Source organism: Rhinolophus hipposideros (genome assembly GCF_964194185.1).
Source record: "Rhinolophus hipposideros genome assembly, chromosome: 18".
Lineage (NCBI taxonomy): Eukaryota > Metazoa > Chordata > Mammalia > Chiroptera > Rhinolophidae > Rhinolophus > Rhinolophus hipposideros.
In genome coordinates this window covers 55,858,274-55,879,061 of record NC_138064.1, presented here as the reverse complement: position 1 = coordinate 55,879,061, position 20,788 = coordinate 55,858,274, and the positions used below count along the sequence as shown (strand labels likewise).

The 20,788-nt window shown below is 43.2% G+C and overlaps 1 protein-coding gene across 7 annotated transcripts in view; it reads left to right on the top strand.

Moving 5' to 3' along the window:
- Positions 1-20,788, top strand: part of GLI3 (GLI family zinc finger 3) — a 286,021-nt gene that overhangs the window by 203,354 nt on the left and 61,879 nt on the right. For all 7 annotated transcript variants that reach the window (XM_081079350.1, XM_081079349.1, XM_081079347.1 and 4 more), the window contains 3 exons: positions 11,292-11,505; positions 12,268-12,381; positions 13,777-13,917. In XM_081079350.1, the coding sequence (XP_080935476.1) occupies positions 11,292-11,505; positions 12,268-12,381; positions 13,777-13,917 (469 nt within the window). The remainder of the gene's footprint in view (positions 1-11,291; positions 11,506-12,267; positions 12,382-13,776; positions 13,918-20,788) is intronic.

Here is a 20,788-nt window from a genome sequence, read left to right as displayed (position 1 = left end):
CGGAAAGGGAAGAAGGTGGCAGTAGGATCTTAAGTCTAATGGAAAATAAGTGCAGGTGAGATTAGACAGCATATCTATCACAGGAAATTAGAAAAAAAAAGTGTTAGCTATAGTAACATACCATATTTACCATACTTGATGAATACATTGTTTTTTCCAGAATGTTCTCAATTACAGTTTTAATTATTTCCTTGTTCAATTATCAGCCATGCTCCTTGGCAGGCAAATTAGTATTTAAATATTATAAATCTCCATTTTGATATGATGTCATTTTCTTGCATTGTTTCTTTGTGTGTTTTTTTTTTTTTATGTGGTCAATAAAGTATGGAAAGTTGGAGCAAAACAAATGACTCACTCTACTTACACCATAGCATTCAGCAGATAGAAAGGGTTCCTGGGGATGTTTTCAGGATGAGCCTCTGTCATCACAGAGGTAGCTTGGAATTGGGATATCTGTAGTCAAATTCCAGCTTTGGCACCAACCAGCTGTACGTAGCTGTCCCCGGTCAGCTCGCCGATGTTCAGTATTCACATTTGTAAACCACAGATAAGACACCCATTGTGTAGGAAGGGGGCACATGAAGTGAAAGCTGGCATGGGTCTCCAGGGCCAGGATGAAGACCCCTACCTTTGGGTGAAGCCTCAGGGCAGCTGACCCTGGGTGGGCCAGCCTCCCCAGGAGAGAAGCTCCCATGGCCTGGCTGTGCCCCCTGTCATCATCCCAGCCTGACTCTGAGGCAGTATGCCGGCTCGGATCCGTGACCCAGTTGTCCCTGCACTCCTGGCAGATATCCCTGGGATCACAGGAAGCCACTGATCATTGACCACATCTCAATTTGCTAAAGTTACATACTTATGTGGTTTGACTAGACGTCATAGCGTCAAAGTAGAGAAATGTGGCACACAGTGCTGTGCACACAGAATCACCCTGTGAACCTTCATCTCTCTTGCTTCTGCTACATTTACCTTCCCTCTTGCTCTCTGCCCAGCTATCTTGACTTTTTACAGCATCTAAAGGACTTAGAATATGGTGTGCAAGTGGTCACAGTTCTGAGCCCAGCATCTCGCTGGCTTCTTGTTCTCACCTTTGCCTAGGTAATCTAGTACCAGACTAGTACTTGAAAAACCGTCAGTGTACTGACTTGAAATTATCCTGGTCCCCTGCCTCCAAGGAACTGCAACAGATGCCATTGTTGTCTGTAGAGTTGGAAGAAGGGGTCCTGGGTACCCTATGGTTCCTGGGTCATCACACACACTTTCTTCTGTGCCCTACGCTCCTTTCTATTCTGTCCTCTCTCTTGCAGCATACCCTCTCATTCTTCAGGACACATCCACTGTGTGATAGGAGGAGATGTAACTTTCAATGCAAATAAGGTAATACCCATAACCCAATGAGGTGCACTTGCCACATAATACAGCAATGAGAACAATTAGCATCAGCACCTCTTGCAAGCCCTTTAGCTAGAGAAATATTAGTGCTTTGTCCTGTTCCGAGCTTCATTTTGTGAAATCTGAAAACTGACTTGAGGAATAATTACAGAGTAGCAGGACCAGTGGATAACAAGGAAAGTCAGGGAGCATGAAAGAATCCAAAAGGGTAGCTAGCTTTCTCAGGAGTGAAGGACCCATGAGCCAGTGTGCACTTAGGATGCACTGCAGCTCTGCTGGATACCAAGTGACACTGCACGCCTGGGGCACACTAACTCTTTGTCTCACTAATTTTGGAAAGCGTAGTGTTATTTCTGTTCTGTGCACCAGCACAGAGGCTTTGCAAGGTAACTTCACAGAGGTCATGCCTGGTGGGCATCAGTTCCAGCTACAATCCCTTGCTTTGTAATTTAGACCAAATGCTTTGGAGTTTGACACACACATGTTTTCTAATACTTAGTCTGCTTCTGGTATTAGCAGTGCATAGAGTAATGATGCCATTTAAGTGTCTAAAGATGTTATTGAATGTTTAAATGCCATAACCATTTCCTTTACATTTGTGTCCCAATTCACATGTTACTCTCCAAGAGGCTGATAATGTCATTTACCACTATTTGAAATTCGCATGTTTACTTGTTCATCTAGTAATTTACTGTAAGTTTCCCTGCCCTAGCACACAGTGCCAGAAAGCTGTGGACTCTGCGTCTTGTTCACAGGCGCACTCCCCGCCCCTCAGTGTGTATGCCCCGTGGCTCGTTCAGGGGCATATTCCCTGCCCCAGATGTCAAGGTGTCTGTGCCCTATCACCTTGGCATCACTAGACACATATTTCTTAAATGAATAAATGAAGGAGCTTTTCAATTGGCAATTACAATTCTAATCACCTTTATTAAAGAAAGTTTCTGTGTGATGAATAATTAAGGTTTTCAGAAAGTTAGTCTATAAGAATGGTGACTTATTGATAAATATACAGAGACAGAGGGAAGAATGCAGAATAAAGGGTTGACAAAGAAATGCCTATCTTAAGCTTGTGTGTGAGTCTTGTGTTTATATATTTACCTAGTAAATATATAACAGACTGCTGTAAAAATACTATAGAAAGCAAGAATTTTTTCACAAAAGCCCACTGGCATATTAAAACATACTCATAGTACTTTTAATGTGTAACTTTTTCAAATATGTTGTTCAAATGCATATCGTGAATCTTTTTATGTCATAAGTAAATTGGTAACTCAAAAAAATAACCCCATGCACTTGGAAGTGATGTGAAATACTTACTGTCTCAAGTGTTAAGTTCTCCGTCACCCTGAAGACAGCCAGCTAACAGGAGATGACGCCCGTTTGCAAATGCAGCCTGAAACCCCCACTCTGTATGCTTAAGGCTCGTGTTATAAATTCCCAGTGAGCGGCATTATATTAGAATAAGTTTTCTGTCTGCCAATCCTTTCCCCTAGTAATTGCACTGCCAGTGGATGAGGTGTTTCTGGTAAGTCTCCGCCCCCTGTAGTTTTGGCGAATATCACACATTCAGATAACCCAGCAGTTCTAGCCTTCTCACTTTCATTTCATGGCTAAAATGAAGATGGTTTTATTTCCTTAGTGGCTTCAGGTCTGCCAGGCCAGGACAGGTGTCTCAGTGAAAGTGGATGTGCCCAGAGCTACCCCTGCGCAGTCGGGTGGGTTCTTGTGCCAGCGCTCGTGGGCGGCCTGGTGGGCCGAGGGCAGCTTGTGCTTTCCTCTTGGTGCAGCTCCAGCACCTTGTGAGTGGCCCCAGAGGAAGGGTGCATCCGGAGGACCCACTGCCACTTCCTGAGGAGCCAGCTTGGTCTGCATGGCACTGGCTCTGTGCTGTGGCCAGGGTTAGCATCTTATTTATGGTGGAGAAACAATGAAAAAATGAGTTGGGTGGGAAATACTGAAAAATGGAGGAATACTCGGAACTCTGACTGCATCTTCTAAGGAGCGTGAGACAACCTTCTCTCCTCCCAGTTTCAGTGATAGTAATTAATATTAACTAAAAAAGAGTTTTACTTTACACCTAGATGATCATTGGTTGTATGTAGTACTTCCTTTAGTCAGCTACTCGTTCGTTTCCCAAATACTTAACTGCATATTCAGCTGTATGCTGCTCACTGTGCTGGGCTCAGGGGCTGCAAAAATCACTGAGAGCCTTGGCCTCTCCATGGCATTCACGGAAGCAAAAAGCCCCCAGCCAGATACCTGTGAAGCAGACCAGGGTAGCCGACAAGGCCCTGAAGGAAAGTTTGCTGTAGAGGGGCTGTGGGCAGCCCAGAGCTGCAGGTGCCAGTGAGCTCAGGCAAGGTGAGCCAAAGCACAGGCTGGAGGAGAGCAGGGGCCAGGCTGGCCATGGCATGCTGGACCAAGGTCCAAGGACAATGTGCCGCATTGTTTAGGGACAAGGGAGCTGAAGCTGGAGGGGGTCTAATGGGCAGAATGAAAGGCACCCACCTACTGATGGGGCACAGCCTGGGGAGTCTGACTTTGAACTTCCTCTCCCTCTTCCCCAGACCTCCCTTACTTCTCCCTTAGAAATCCTCCAGTGGGAGGCACGACTGAAAGGATTGGTAAGAAATGCCATTTACAATAGAGAAATAATAATATCTGGTGATGTTTTCTAAAATTTGATGATGCTCATATAAATGTATGTCTTTCTAACCAGTGCTTCCAGCCAGATCTCACTGGAATGTTCCTGCTCCTCACCGCCCTGGAGTTTTTGTCTGTTTGGCTGTTCGGTGACAAGTAGCTTTTAAACTTTTAAACACTTCATCATCCGAAACCGAATGTATTTTTGTCCAAAGCATTATTCAAAGAGTGCTTGTGTCTCAGTGTAAATGTTAAGGTCACACTTACTCATTTTGTGAGTCTACAGGTCTTTATTTGTGCGTCATTACTTCTTCCGAGGCTGCTGGGTTTTCTAGTAAACGTGCCCTGGGAGCTTTTGTGGATGAAAGCAGAAGTTTTATTTTTTTCCCTTCGCAAGTGCAAGCACATGCGTATAAGTGCCTCCCTGAACCTACGCACACACTAACAATGATAGCTGTTGGCCCATTCTCGGCCGAACTGGAAAGAACTGTTCTTACTTTGAATGGCCGTGGTTGTGCAGGAAATGCCACAGCTGTAACCAGAAAGTGTGTGACCTTGTTAGTACAACAGCCAGAGTTGGTTTTGATTAGAATTCCTCCTTTTCCCCCTTCCTCTCTCACCTCTTGAAGTCACTTTCCCAAATTGTGGGGCCCTCCTGTTGTAGCAGTGCTACCTGCTGCCTGGTTTTACCTGCAGTACTGGTTTCATGAGCAGAAGAGTTGGGAGAGAGGAGACAGTGAAAAGTAAGTCTCGGCCTGGAGTCTTTAGAAGACAGAACACCGGCTTTATTGCAGCATGAAGTTTCTTAATCCCAGTGCCCTGACTTAAACTACTACATCATAAAAGAGTCACATGAGTTTCTTTTAAAGCTATTTTTTTACAAAAAAAAAATACCCCCAATTGATAAAAATTATGTCCTTATAGGTAGTTAGCATTGATTTTACACTTAAAACAAGACATTTCCTGAGAAACTGAAGGTGCTTCATATTCTCCTTTCCTCTTCCCAGCGGGTGAGAGCTGGCGCCTTTGTGCCTGACGGGGGCTTCCCAGACCACTCTCTGGCTCCCTCATGTGGTTCAGCTCTAATCCGTCTCAGGTCTGGCCAGCTCTGGGTTGGGCCCTCCAGGTCATGGAGGGGTCCCAGGGATGAACCTGGAAACCAATGAGCCTTTCTGTGTAAGCAAATGTAAATAAGATGTGTGGAGTGTTACTCAGCTACCACAGCCTCCCTATCCTTTCCCCACACGTATGGCATGTTAACACAAGGGACCCTGGCACCATGATTCCCTGGAAGCCAGACGTTCCGTTCCATGGCAGCCTAAGGAAAACTATTAATTTAGAGAAGGGCTAAAATGCCATGTGGGTTGAAGTCATTAAACAATAAAATCGAACAATAAAATTTTAGGTCTGCAGTGGCTGGGTGATCCAGACTTTTGCCATCCTTCTTATGGTTCATCAGTTTTTCTTCGTTTTATTAAAAAAAGATCTCTTCAGTGTTGTAATCGGTTCTGTTTACCCCTCCAGGATAAAGGACGGTAGCAGGCCAAATTGCTGCTGTATTTGTTATGCCATATTAAGTGATCCAGCATATTCTCCATCTCCACCCCCCAGCACATACAGCATTCCTGAAGTGTTTTTAAAACGTTTTGGGCTTATCTTAAATGCTATTTTAATTGGGTTTTCTCCCTCTGACTTGAATGCTAATGACTTTAAATGCTCATATGTATATTAAGGTTGAATAAATGTTTAATGAATGATTTTCTACAGGAAGAATTTTTAAGTGTCCCCTCTTGTATGTCATTCCAGAAGTTAAATATAAATTTGATTTACAGATTGATCACAAGTGTTGCTGTGCACATGCTGACACACATCACATCCTTGGTGTGAAAAAGAATGTTTCTTTTGAGAATCAAACATGATTATGGATTGCAAACTTTTATGTCTTGATAACAATATATAACCTTCCAGATACAAATAATTGTTTGGTTCTTTGGAAATGTACACGGGATGTATAGAAAGTACTCAGTTAAAACTTGCTCACTTAATGAACGATGCAGTGAGTGGATTTTATGACATTTACTTGCTGAGCATCCTTTCTTTCTATGTACACTCCAAATCTTAAACAAATTGGGGATACTGGTTACAGACAGGAGACTTCCATGTAAGTGAGGGGTTACTGTGCAATATTAAAAAGCAAGGCCCAGTTTGCAAAATTTGACCACACTTTCCAAAAGGATATTGACAAAACTTGACGGTGTTTTTTGGTAATTTAAAAAATGCATCAAAACTTTGTTAAAGATTCAGACTTTGGGAATTTTAATTTTTCAGTCTTTGGAAGTAGAACTGGCTCCCACTCAGACAGCAGTTCATTGATCACTTTTAACTGAGCTCCAAGCTGAATTTAAAAGTGGAAGAAACCATGAGTAGTGATCCTTACTTAAAAAAAAAAAAAAAAAAAAAAAAAAAAAAAGCTTTTTATAGCTTTCACTTTTCTACATGCCTGCATGAAAGGTGGGACAATTTTAAGATGGGATATTAAATAAAGAACACAATCACTTACTTAGTAGTGCTCAGAACTCTGTCACATGTCACGACAGACAGTGGAATGCCCCTTTAAGGTATTTTATCAAACAAAATTCAGTAACCATAAATCTCCTCTGCTGGATACAAGTTATATTTGGTGATGAGGACACCACATGCCTTATAGTCAGGGATCTAAAATCCACATTGGTTTTTCCTGCTCTTTAGAAAAATAAAAGGCAAACTAACATTTGAATTAATTCTGGCTTTATCAATGTTGTCCTAGATGAGTGTTTCTCAAAGTATTTTACAAGGAAGAGCAGTCTTTAGAAGCTGCACACTGTATCTGGGATGGGAAGTTGAGAACACGTATTTGCATACTAACAGCTCCACATGTGGGACTGTTGAGCCCTCCTCCCTCAGACTTATGACCTTGGCACCTCATTTCTTTTCCCTCATAACACTTACTTTTGGATTATTATTTCAGGAGGCCTGTGACCATTTAGCACATTGCTTGGGACGCTCTGGGCCACCTGATCCTTTCTTTCTAGATGTCTTATTTACTCAGTATAGATTCACAGCTTTAAGTCACACTCTTATAAATGATTGTATTCTTTATTTAATATCCCATCTTAAAATTATCCCCACCTTTCATGTAGGCATGTTGAAAAGTGAAAGCTATAAAAAGCTTTTTTTAAAAATTATACTTTATTGAACATTGAGTGAAGAGAATTCAGAAATCAGAATGTAAAATTAATCTGTATTTAAGTGAGCCAGAGGAAAAAGCAGGTGAGCAGACTTGTGAAGGCCTAGGGTAAGAAAGCTCAGGCAGACCACGTTTTAGATGAGGCTCTGGTCTTCTTTAGAAGAGACGGGAGAGATTTATAAAAATTTTCCACAGTATCAATACTTTATATTTCTACGAAATTATGGAACAAATACATGAACCATTTAGGAAAATGGTTTTTTCCCCAGGGCCTTTAAAGTTAGAATCGACCTTTTCTTTTTAATTCTGACCTCTGTCATCAGCAAAATCTGTTCTCAGCTGCTGAAGTTCTACAGAAAGAGGTCAATCTAGATAGTAGCTTTGTTTATGTAATATTGTTTACAGATACATCAAATTGTACCATGTTTCCCGAAAATAATACCTAGCTGGACCATCTGCTTTAATGCGCCTTTTGGAGCAAAAATTCTGGGTCTTATACTAATTTTTGCTCCAAAAGATGCATTAGAGCTGATGGTCCAGCTAGGTCTTATTTTGGGGGAAACACAGCCGTTTTCAGAGGAAAACATGTTTTTTTTGAAGTGACTATTCTGTGTGTGATAGGCACAGTAATGGCCCCCAAAAATGCCCATATCTTAATCCCTGGAACCTAGGAATATGCTACTTTACATGGCAAAAGAAATTTTATGGCTGTGATTAAATTAAGAATTTTGAGATGAGGTTATCCCTGATTATTCAGGCGGCCTTAATGTAATCACAAAGGTCCTTTTTAGAGAGAGGTGGGGGAGGGGGGTCAGAGAGAGAAGAGAAGGTCAAAGTGAGGTGGATCCCTGAGCCCAGGATGCAGCTCCTGGAAGCCAGGAGAGGCAAGGTGCCTTGGGACCCCAAAAGAACACAGCCTTGCTGACCTATCTTAGCCTCTGTTCTCCAGAGCTGGGAGGTGTTAAGTGTGTATTGTTTTGAGCCAGTGAGTTTGGGGTATTTGTTGCAGCAGCCACAGGACACTAACACAATTTGGAAGCCACTCAGCCACTCATTGACTCAAAGTTGAGTGCCTGCCACGTGCTGGGCAGAGCTCCCAGCACCAGGGGTCAGCTGCAAGCAAGAAAGACCAGTACCTGGCTCACCAGGACCTCACTTATGTTTTAGAGGGTGTGAGAATACGATTTCAGAGAGTACTGCAGAGTGCTTCGTGAGAATAAAACTATCAAATGGTAGAGAATGATTGGGCAAGGTGCTACAGAGGGGCTCACTGTAGGGGGCATCTGTCTCAGGAGGCCTCTCTTGTCTAAGGAAGTGACATTTAAGCTAGGACCTGAGTGACAGGAAGCAGCCATGCTGAGCTCTGGAAGGACGCAGCAAGTATCTCTCTGCAGAGAGATTCCCGAGGCAGAGATTCCCGAGCTGTCGACCGAGGATGACAGCTCAGCACCACTTGGGGGACACAGAGCAGGAGGTGGTGGCTTGGGCCTCCTCGTCCCCTCCTGGGAAGTCCTCTGGAGGTTCTTTTCATGTATGTGGGAGGGGGAACTTCGTTCTGTTCTTGACATCCCAGGGCAGTACCCAGTCGTGGCCCGTCTCTGCTTCTTCCTTGCAAAACTTGGTCAGGAACTGTGCAGGCAGCTCTGCGAGCGCGAGGAGCCTGACCTCAAATCCATGTACCGATGCTGTGACAGCCACGAATTTCCCTTTTGTCACCAAATTCTGAACAGGCTTTGTAACCTGGAGCCAGCAGCCTGCCTGCCGTCCCACAGCAGCTGGAGGAGCCAAGAGCTGCACGGGCCCCTGTGGGCCGGGCCGCACCATCCCGGCGCTTTGCACTCAGAGGACAGGGTTTCTGTGGCTGGCTCCTTGTGAATAAGCTGAAAATCACTCATCCATTCTGTGTGTTCTCTATCCCGTGGAATCTAATAATTGACATGGATTTTGGAGAAAGTTTATTCCTGTCATCTGGCTTTACCAGCAAAAAGGCAGCCGAAAGGAGGATGTTACCCAGTACGCTGAAGGCAAGGAGCTCGCACCTGAGCGGGCGCAGCACGGATGCTGTACGCTCCTCCCCTCCTCCTTTCAAAGTAAAAATGTGCCTGCGCTGTCCTGCTACTAACATTTTAAATTTCTTATATATGAAGCAAGGGCATTTCCTGCCTTAGGAACTGTGTCCTTCAGTGTTCTTGATTCTTAATTAGGTCCTGACCTTTTAAGCCCCCCAATATTCTAGAATTGGGATGAAAGTAGCCACAGGGGCTTCCTGCCAAGCCTACCTGGTTATGTGGGTTCAGGAAACTCTGGAAAGGTGTATAGAGGTTCTTGCAAAGTCTGTCACATTGTAAATTTATATGTAGTGGGGTCTTTTGTTTTTTGTTTTTTTAATGGATAGAATAAGGGAGTTACACTTAGTAATACCCATTCACCAAAAGGAAAGGGGGGTGTTAAATCATTGTGTTTTTTTGATGAATGGCTTGTACACTGAAAAATAAATTGGACAAACTGGCATAGAGCTCAGTGAACATGAAATCAGCTATTAGAAGAAAGCTTGTGAACAAATTCTGAGGCAGATATGCATCTTTTGATTAATGCCCTATCAATCATGCACACAGCTACCTTTGCTAAGTCTTGCTGTAATCATTCATGGTTGCTTTCGGAAACACTGGCAGAAACTATAGCACTGCAGACACAGAATATTATTACTGATTTCTCCCTGACTTACTGTGAACAATGACTGTTTTCACCTTGTTCCTGCTTTCCTTTATTAAGGAAATACAATGCAGAATGAAAGGAGAGTTCCTCCAAGCCTGGTGGAATTCTCCTAGGGTATTTTTAATGATATTCAGTCTTAAATGGGCAGTCTATTGTAATGCAGGGTTCTCCGTAGGAATAATAGTAATGTAATCCCATTGAAGCCACCCTTTATGGATTATAGTGAAATAGGCAAAATGTGGAGTCACATTAATGAACAGAGTATGTCTACAGAATTATTAAAGTTGTTGAAATGGTTTGAATTTTGTTATTGTGATTATTATATTTAGTTAATGCGCTTAACAGCAGTCATAATTAACCCACCAGATTGGAAATTTGCATGAATTCTACCTTTGACATTGCTAGAAACCCTCATTCTTTCTGTGTATTACACAGCAGGATGGGGGAAATGTGTGTGTGTGTATTTTTTTTCCATTGATTATTTTTCAAGAAAGAAATTTTTCATGAATGCATTTATAGTTTCTCATGCATTTTGAACCCATTGGCAAATTTGGCACTGCCTCGTAGTTAAGAAATGTTTAGGTAAGCTCCCTCAGAACTTACAGTATCCTGGGAAACCCTGTGGCATAATGAAGCAGTGATGGGCATTAGCATGTGTAATGGACTTTAATGGACATTTAATGCTGTTTAGCTGGACGAGGGAGCTCTGTCCTCCCATTGGAATATTCCTCCATCGAAGCCCATTGATCACTGATCTCTCCCAGGAGAGGTTAATCTATCAGCTTCTGTAACCAGACGGCACTGATGGAAATTCTTTAGGTGGCATTCTGGATGAACCAGGCTTTCCATCTTTGCAAACAAATGAGTGATATGACAAGAATGGTGTTCAAAACACATTTAACCAATTGATTTTCTTTCCCCTTGTAATAAGATCTAGAGACATATGAAAGTACACAGTGTGAGCTGAGATTAAGGGAGTACTTCATGCATGGGAACGCGTTGGACTGAGAGCCGATGAAAGTACTAGACAGCGTGTGGTCACCCATCTGCTTTTATAGCAAGTTTGTTATTGTAGTAAAGAGCTGTTGTTTCATTGTGCTGAATCTTATTTCAGGTCTGTGTTTGTGTACGCACACGTGTGTCTTATCATCTTTCTCTTGCAAGTTTTCGAGATGTTTGTCAATACTTGTTTTTACCTTCTGGTTTAAACAGACAGCTGGTGTAATTTGAGATGGTAAAACTAGGTGTAGACTTGCAAATGTGGGGTCCCTGCGTTCTTGTCAGTGACTGTCTTCTGCTCCTTCTCTCCCCCATGCAGCCCTGCCTTGAGCTTCACCTACCCTTCTGCACCCGTGTCTCTCCATATGCACCAACAAATCCTAAGCCGGCAGCAGAGCTTGGGCTCGGCCTTCGGACACAGCCCTCCGCTCATCCATCCGGCCCCGACCTTTCCAACACAGAGGCCTATCCCCGGGATCCCGACAGTTCTGAACCCCGTCCAGGTCAGCTCTGGCTCTGCTGAGTCCTCACAGGTGAGCAAGACCATGTCGTGAGCTGGTCGGCCTTGGTAATGGTGGAGGGAACTCATGCCACTCATGCCAGCTCTTAACTTGGCATTCTCAGGACTTCCGTGTTGCAGCCTGTCTTCTTGACAAGGGCTGTCATCTCCAGTCCTGATGAATGTGCAGCATATGTGTTCCTCTTTAAACACCAGCTTCTTTCACCAGAGTCGTTTTATCGTTGTGGGAAAGTGGGCTGCTCGGTAAGGCTTCATCCTCTGACCCAGCACCCCATTCAATAGAAATACATTCATGGCTGTGTTGCTCTCATTTGGTCACTGTCTGCTGGTGCTTAGACTCGGGTGATACTTTGGAGGGAGAAGAACACTGCTATGCCCTCTGCTTTTATCTCCACACTGATAATGCTCAGAGAAGAATCTGGATGCTCTAATTAAAGGGCTTGGCAAATGTGGGTTTCTTTCCCACCTCACAACTTTGTCCATTTGAATACACCGCTGGAGCTGGTAAAGCCCCGGCCCTCAACTCTATTCCTCTTGCTTTTAAAAGCCACAGGGAGTTTACACTCCTGAGGTAAAGACTAGGAGCTGCTGCATGAATGTATTTTCTTGCTGTGAGCACATTCTGTGAACCATGCTGCCGTGGGAGTGGAGCGTTACCAGAGTTACTGCTCTTGAACCAGGCAAGCCTCCTTGTCTTGAGTCACATGTGTTAGCAGTGGTCCTGCTCGTTGCTCAAAACCTAATTTTTGTGTCTGTCCCCCGATGGTGATGGCAGCACAAGCCCACGAGCGAGTCTGCGGTGAGCAGCACCGGCGACCTGGTACACAGCAAGCGGTCCAAGACCAAGGCTGACGACAACCTGCCCAGCCCTGGGCCACGCGGTCAGCAGGTGAAGCCCCCGGGCTATGCGTCTCTCTTCATGCGTTCCTCCAGCTCAGAAGCAAACACAGAAAACGCAGGAAGCTGTGTGTGGCACCGACTGGCTCAGAGAGTAAATGGCGGGATTCACTTGTCACTGGGCACCAGTGCGACCAGCCTTCAGTGTTTAGCCCGATCTCAGGCTCAATTATAAGCTCCGGGCCCTAAGCCTGAGCTGGGCAGAGCTGGTGACGTTCTGTGGACTGAGAATGTTGTGATTTGTTCTTATTTTGCCACTTCCCACTTGCCAGGAGAATAGGGAGGGATGGAGGCATACCTGACCTAAGGCTACTTAGATTCCAGTTCTTTACCCCAAGTCCTCAGAGCAGGAGTTCAGAGACTCAGTCTTGTCTCTGCTTTCGTCACTTAGCGCCTCTGAGCCTCAGTTTCAAGGTGTGTGGATACCGTAACAGCATCTCATGGAGTACCTGTGCCTGACTCTGAAGGAGGTCGTTGAGATTAATTCTCAGAAACGGGTTGGACAGGAGCCCGGCTCTCCACAGGTGGCCAGGCTGCAGCGGCCCAACCTCAGGAGGATGGCACAGATGAGTGTCATGGGTTCTGAAATCCATCCTTCTTCTTGCATTTTGTTAGCCGATAACCTTGCTGTTTACACCTAAAAGCTTATATACAGTTTTTGTCATCTAAATCTAAATCAGATTCGAACTCAAATCTACACACCTAATTGTCTCCCAGAATTCCAGAGATTGCTTGTATTTCAATTGCTACAAAGCTGGCTGAGAAGAGTAGGGAAGACTGTACCCCCCAAGCTTTAAATGCCGTGGTTCTCGGGCAGAGAATGTACCCTTGGAGATCAGAAGTTGAATCAAAAAGACATCATCCCTGTAAAACCCACAACTGCCTGTCACAGCCTCCAATGCCCGGGAAACGGAATTTGAGTTACTAGTAATCATTTCCCTGGGTTACAAAATGTTAGATACCGAATAATATACTGAACAATTAATATACTGGAAAAGAATTCAAAAGAGCCAAACCACTCTTTTTGGTAAAAACAATATGACCGAGTTTGCTTCTCTTGTGGGATGACACTTTAGTTTTTTTTCACCTTTGTATTTGGGCAGCAAAATTGGCCTCAACTTCTTACCGTTATGGTTTGACTGTTGTTTTTAATCACAAGTTAACAATCTGAAGATGTATTTGGTAAATCTGAAAAAATGCACACAGATGATCCCACATGTTTGACTTCTTCCGTTCACAAAACCCAGTTGCTAGACCTGGGCTTTATTTTATTTTCACTGAAAAGTTGCATCAGGAGGAAAGTAAATCTAAATCAGGTTTTTCTTTTCTCTTTTTATCTTTCATTCTGTTGTGTCTGATTTTTCCCCCCTCGCCTGCTGCCTTTCAGGAACAGCCAGAAGGAACCACCCTGGTGAAGGAGGAAGGCGACAAAGATGAAAGCAAACAGGAACCTGAAGTCATCTATGAGACAAATTGCCACTGGGAAGGCTGCACGCGGGAGTTTGACACCCAGGAACAGCTGGTACACGTAAGTGAACTGGGGACTGGGGAGCTGGCAACACATCTACGTGACCTTTCTGTGGGATCAGTTCCCCGACCCTGTGCTGAGTCAAGTTTCTTAGCTAGCAGCATTACAAACTGGAGAGGCCTTTGTGACTTTCTGAGAATAAAGAGAACTCTGAACCACGGTGCCTGACCTGTTCAGTCAGCTAAAGCTTAGTGTAAAATTCAATAAACTCTTCAATAGAGAGTGAAATGACTCTGATCCTGTAAGCCAAAGAACACTATTTTGAGTTAGTGACTTTGATGGTTATTGAGTAATAGTAAGCTGGACATGAATTATTATTAACCTTTTAACCAAGTTTGAATTTCCTTTCCAAAACTCAGGAACAACAAAAAATTGTAGAGGTGGGGGATTCATTTTTTCCGTTCCACCTTCCTCTCAGCCAACCCTGCAGGCCTCAGGAATCTCCCATCGTTTTACGCAGCCATTGGTGCTCCGTGTGAAACAGACAGATGCTTGGGGCAGGCCATTAGCACCGTTTCTTGACTTGGGGCCAGCCTTTGCAGGTCTAACTGGAAAAAGTGATATGTGTTGTAAAATGTGTTTAATGATGTGTATTTTTGAAAGCTGCAGCGTCGTCAGGTGGAGAACCACACCTTCTCTGCCCATACCAGGTTCTGAAGTCTTTTCCATCTCTCCTCTCTGTATTATTTCAAATAACACGCCCCTCCCCCCATACACACACTTAAATGCCTGATCAGCCAATGTGCTTTGCTAGGATTTCGTTTATGTGGCACTTTCTTTCAGGCCAGGGACTCTCCCTGGCAAATGGGACCCGGAGCAACTGAGACAGAAGGGCATTTAGATGCTCAAGAATCAAAAGATGTAACTCACACACACTCGTGAAGGGCAGGGTCCCATTAAGGTATTAAGGATGGTTTCTACGTGTGACAATTTCATAAGCTTTTAATATGACAGAAAATCTGAGGAGCAGCTTTTGTTGTGACAACCCCCCCCACCAACACACACACACACACACACACTCCGTTCTCTTTTCTCTTATAGTCACTTTTTATTTTTACATGATCTGTATTTCTTGAGAAACCTCCCCCATCACAGAATTCCTCACACCTCCCGTACGTTTCATAGGCCGTATAATGGTCACCACACCGCAGTCACCTCATGGTGTTAAATACATGGTTTGTCAGTTTTGAGATCCGTTAAGTACAGAATGTTTTGAGGATTTAACATGACATTAGCAGGGTTTCCCCCCTCCTCTCTTTCTTTTTTAATTGTGTCTCCTTATAACGGTATAAGAGGAATTACAGATTTATCAGCACAGCAAGAAACTAGGAAATCAGATGTTTTTAATTAAGGTATATCTCCAGATTTTTCCATGAACTTATTTTTTCTCTTTAATTTGATGCAAGTGTTGTTTTTAAACCAAGGCTGACTTAATGGCCCTTTATTCTGGCTAACTCTTTTAATGGAAACCACAGACATTGTCATACTAAAGGGAATAAAGAAGTTTTGAAGTTTTCTTTTAATGTAGAGAAATAGTCCCAAAGAGTAGAGTATGCCAGGAATATCGTGTGATACAATGAGTGCACAACATAAATGAGGAGAATTGTTTGTATAAAAACTGCCGTCGTGAGCGACATGTTGGCAGTGCTCCTTGCTTGTTAAAGTGCCCTTCTGAGTGATGACGCAGTCTCTTGGTGCCTTTTCTGCGGATGAGCCCTTGCAGTTTCCAGGGAGTGCTGTGATTATAGCTCAGCCATTATCAGAGGAGGAATGAAATAGAAGCTTATGCTAAGTCTCCATTTAAAGGGAACTATGCTCCTCGTTAGAGATGATGTTTGAGGTAACATTTTTTGAGGGGTGGTGGCACCTAAACTTTCATGCTGCCTACCTAACGAAAAATCTTTTTAAAAACAGCGGGTATTGCAGGTATTTGTATTTAATCTCAGTGGCAAAAGGTTTTAGGTGGTGGTGTTGTTTCAGTAGGATCTGAGTAGTTTAGGGGAAGGCTGTTTATCAACTAAATGACCACCGTGTTGTCTGTTTTATTGTAAAAATATGAATGAACACATATGCAGTGGAATTTTTTTATTCCAAATCAGCTAGCAGAAATTCATGTCAGGATTAGAAGGAAATTTAATATGTTACCTTTACGATATTAATGTTAGTCTGAGATAAATTATGTGAGTAAATAAACTTAGTTAAGTGAATTAAAAATTATAACTTACAACAACATAAATAAAGGTTCCAGTTAATATCACTTATTTGTTACCGTTTTACACATTATCTGAAGTGTGGACATTCCAGATTTGTGTGTTCAAACTGATTTTGCTTTGCATGACATATAAATACCTTCATATTCACGGGTGTACCTCGCAGCATTAACAGTGGTCTGGTATACAACAGTGCTTTATTTTTGTTTATTGAACAAATAGCTACTTCAGGTGCACCTAATTACTTTGGTGGCAGATGGAAATAATACCAGTGGCAAAAAACATTTTTTTAGGGACAGAGGGAAGCAGTAACTGCTCCCCTTTCTATGACTTTCTTTGGAGAGAGGACATTTTCTGTACTGGTTGAATTTTCATGCTGCATACAACCAAGAGGCAAGGTGTTAAACTGTTCTGGTGCTGTGCCTTATTTATAGCCATGACCCATTCTTTTTCCTCCTCTTACAGTTAATAGAAAGATTCATGATTCTTCATGGTTGTCTATCTAGTGTCTGACAGTCCCGACTGCCTGCTAAAGCAAGTCACTATCTATAATTGATATCCTTCCGTGGAATAGGGTGCTGGCTGCAATTGAAGGGCTTTGCTGAAAGCTCTTAAATCCTGACAAGTTCTCCCCTTGTTCTGGTTCAGTCGCTGAGCTGCACGGTTAGAATTCCAGAATCATTGGAACTTGGTGCACAAGGGAGACATGTGTTTCACATTAGCAAATCACAAAGTTGAAGAGGAGAATTAGGGACGCGGCTGACTTTGCCTGCCAGGTAGTCTCATTTCCAGTGTAAGGCGCTCCATGTTCTTTGGATGAGGCACTCTACCTCGTCCCATTACTGTCCAAACAGATGGGCTAAATACTGCCGTTCCCTTCTCCTTTATTTCAGGCCCCTGTCCTTCTCCAATTGTGTAATTCTAGGTTTGCTGTGGGGTCTTTATCACTGGATGTTTAATTAATTTCTCTTCACAGAAAGATAATTATACTTGGACTTAGTTACTCTCAAGCTAGTATTAAATCTGTCATAAATTTACTCCTGTGCCCAGAAGCTAAGAAGATACATACATTTTTTTTTTGTTAACCAGGTTTTTTTTTGTACTTTGTTCCTTTCTTGATGGCAGTTTAAGTAGAAGGCAATAAGAGAGTAAGAAGGATATACAGTACAAAAGTTAATTAACTTGAAGTACCTTTGATTAAGACTGAATTTATTATTGATTTGTCAGGATGCAAGCACTCTCTCTTCCATTGACATCAGAAAACACATGTTAACATCTCAAAACAAGCTGGAAAGCCCACATTTTCCCTTCAATTCTACTGGGACCCTCTCTTTGCTTTTGTGCAGTATGTATGACAGAAGACGTGAATCTTAAATTTGTAGAATATCGGTTCTCAAACTGTTTCCGTTTTGGTTTCATTTGGTTGAGCTTTTGTTATTATGTAAAAAACTCTGATTGAATCTTCTGGCCTGGCTTCTTACACAGATGTGGGCACTGTCCAGTCTGTACCCTGTCCGTCTGTGTTAATTCTATGCTAGAAGTCCGTTCCCCTTTGGCTCCTGGATGACTGAGCATCTGAGGTATGCACAGTGGGTGGCACACGTCAGCAATGGGTTCTCAGAAACCTGCACACTTTGCTTCTGAACGACCTGGTCACCCACAGGTGTTTCGAGAGGCTTTTAAAAGGAGGAAAAGAAGTGAGTGTGAAGAATATACGCCTTGTGTGAGTTTCCACTGCTGAGGGGCTGGTTGTACTCGCAAACATTGCGGCTGGGATCTGGAAGAATACAAAGGGTCTAATCACCATACCTAATAACCATCTGTTTGCTGTATCACTGCAGTTCCGGACCCTCTATTTTAATGACCCAACCCTCTCTTCCGGTTTAAGAAATAACACTATGATATTCTTTCAAAGGTCTTTAAAAGGTCAAATTATTTTTTAACAGTTTTATTCCTCAACCCGTCCCCAGCAGAATGGGCCCCCAGAGAGTGTCTTGGCAGTTGCTCTGTGGGGACTCTTGTCTCCTGCCATTGGGGCCATACCACAGAGAACATGAGTGGTGTGTCCAGCAGCACCAGCATCAGCGGGTGGCATTTCAGCCTCTACTCCTTCCTCCACTTGTGTATTTTAAGCGTGGTGTCAAAATTCACCTTCTGTAGACTGATTAGCCACCTACTTGGGTGTTAAATGCTTTCATGTGCTGTAAATTTTGACCTCTAAAACAGGCTGAAGTTTCGTTCATCAGAAGAATACAGTTATAATCACCTTTGCTGCCATTTTAAAACAACTTCTATACATCGGCAGCATGAAAATGAATGGCTTTCTTTTTAATATCACAGAGATTTAGATACAAAGAAAGCACATCGAATCTGTGAAGAATTGATGTATCCATAGAAACATGGGGAAGAGTTAGGATGTCGTAAAGATATTATATTTTTTTATATTAGTACCATGATCCTAAATTTGCATTTTAAATGTTTTCCATCTAATTTTGATCCCTTTGCTCAAGTTACATTGTACATCCTTACCTAAGAGAAAATTGAGTTTAAAATACGATAGGGGTCTCAGATACAAGGTTGAAATTCGTTTTGTGTGCACATAAAATGTAAAACAAATCAGTGGAAATGTTGATCTTATTTTTTCTCTACACGGAGTTCCTGGTTAATTTAGTTACTTTAATTATTTGTAGATATGTCATGTAAAATGTAGACTTAAGAACTATCAACCTCAAAGCAATCCTTTGTCAATTGTGCCTCAAGGGTCACATTCTTTTAAAGTTGCTGACTAAGCTGCACCTGTAGAAATTGTTCCCATAAAGACACTCAGGAGATTAGACTGAGTGGGGGGCATGGAGGACTGTGTGGTCCACCAGTGAAAGCCTCCCAGGACCAGGGGAATTCTGAGTGGCAGCCCCATCTCTGCTCTGACCCTCCACATGACCTCCCTGGAAACGTTTGACCCTTCAGAATGTTATTTTCTCACTTATCATTCTGTGGAAACAGCCGTGAAAATAAATTCCGCCCCCAATGTCCAAGGCCAAACAAAGATCACATGCAGTAGGCCTAATGAGAAGCAGACAGAGGGTCTAAGAGAGGGAACTTGTCTCTCTGTGTTTCATGTATTTGCGTTTCGTAGGGTTGAATAGGCAAGGGAGGGGAGTGGCACTGTTGGGTTTTGTGGGTTCTTTGTGTTAGCTGTGAGGCTTATCTTACATTCATTGTTGCTGAACTGGGACATGCACTTGACTGAAGTCAAGACCCCGTTCTCTTCCCCAGTCTGTGACTGACAGATGGGACTTGGCCTAGACATTTTGCTTCCTCGATCCTCAGTTTCAGTAAAAGCAAGTGAAGGATTTGAACTGGATAGTCCTCAGGATGGGGATGACAAACAGGTTTCGTCTGAAGTGCCAATTTATTGGCTGGCAGTCAGCTGGGGAGCCTTGCGGAGCTCTCACGCACTCCATTTCAGCCAAGGAGCTGGGGGCGGGGATGTACAGCCAATTATGAATGGCTGCCCCCAGGTGGGATTTCAGAGGAGGCAAGTACTTGTCATCTTTCCCAGGGTCTGTTTCAACCCTGTAGGTGAAATGCCTTCTAGAATAATTATGGTTAATTTTTCTAGGGGGTGGTATTAATTACTTGGGTAATTATTGAATTATTAAAATGTCCCCTTTACTAATGTGCCTTAACCCCTGAATGAAGAGTAACAAGTCAGTATTTTGAATAGCTATTACTGGTATAGAGTAATGTCTTAGTCACTGTCTCAAATTTGCTCAGCCGTTTTACACCCCTACAATGTTTCATTGTATGTACTCCCTGAAATATTTCATCAAAATCTTTATCCAAGTCTCTGTTTCTGCCATATGGGGAGGATTTTCCTATCAAAAGCTCATCAGTGGATTCTGAATGATACTTAAGGTGAGGTTTTAAATTCTGCCGATAATTGCTTCCCTGGATATTCTTCTGTATGGACCCACTGCATACGCGAGGGGCTGATGCTCACTGCGAGCTGGTACTTGTTGAAATATGTGTGCCTAGAGCAGAGCTTGCTGGCACCATGCATCCCCTTGTTCATCAGGTAAAGTATGAGCTGACAGTCCTAGACCAGCCATTCTCTCAACAACTGCTCACCAGAAGCGGGCCTGGCAGCCGTCATGCTGCCTACTGGCCCAGCTCGGTGGTGGGCACACTGCCAACAGGATTTTTAGACTAGATCCTCCAGGGCTGGTCATTCTCATTGGGAGGGGAGACAAGGAAACTGAAAAGCGTAGTGAACATAGGAGGCAAGACATAGTGAAGCCAGAGTAGTGTTGTTGAGATTCTAGGGGCTCAGAAGAGGGAGAAGTGCGTGAGTGGAATCCAAGAAGTCTTCTGGGGAACAGGTGGGAAATATGGTTAAGATCAAAGCAAAGCATAGGGGTCAGTTTTTGAGGCATGATGATGATGGTGATGGTGGTGGTGGTAGTGATGACAATGATGGTGGTGATGATGGTGATTATGATGATGGTGATGATGGCGATGATGGTGATGGTGATGATGGTGATTATGATGATGGTGATGATGGCGATGATGGTGATGCTGATGACGGTGATTATGATGATGGGGATGGTGGTGTTGATGGGGATGGTGATGGTGATGGTGGTGATAATGGTGATGATCAT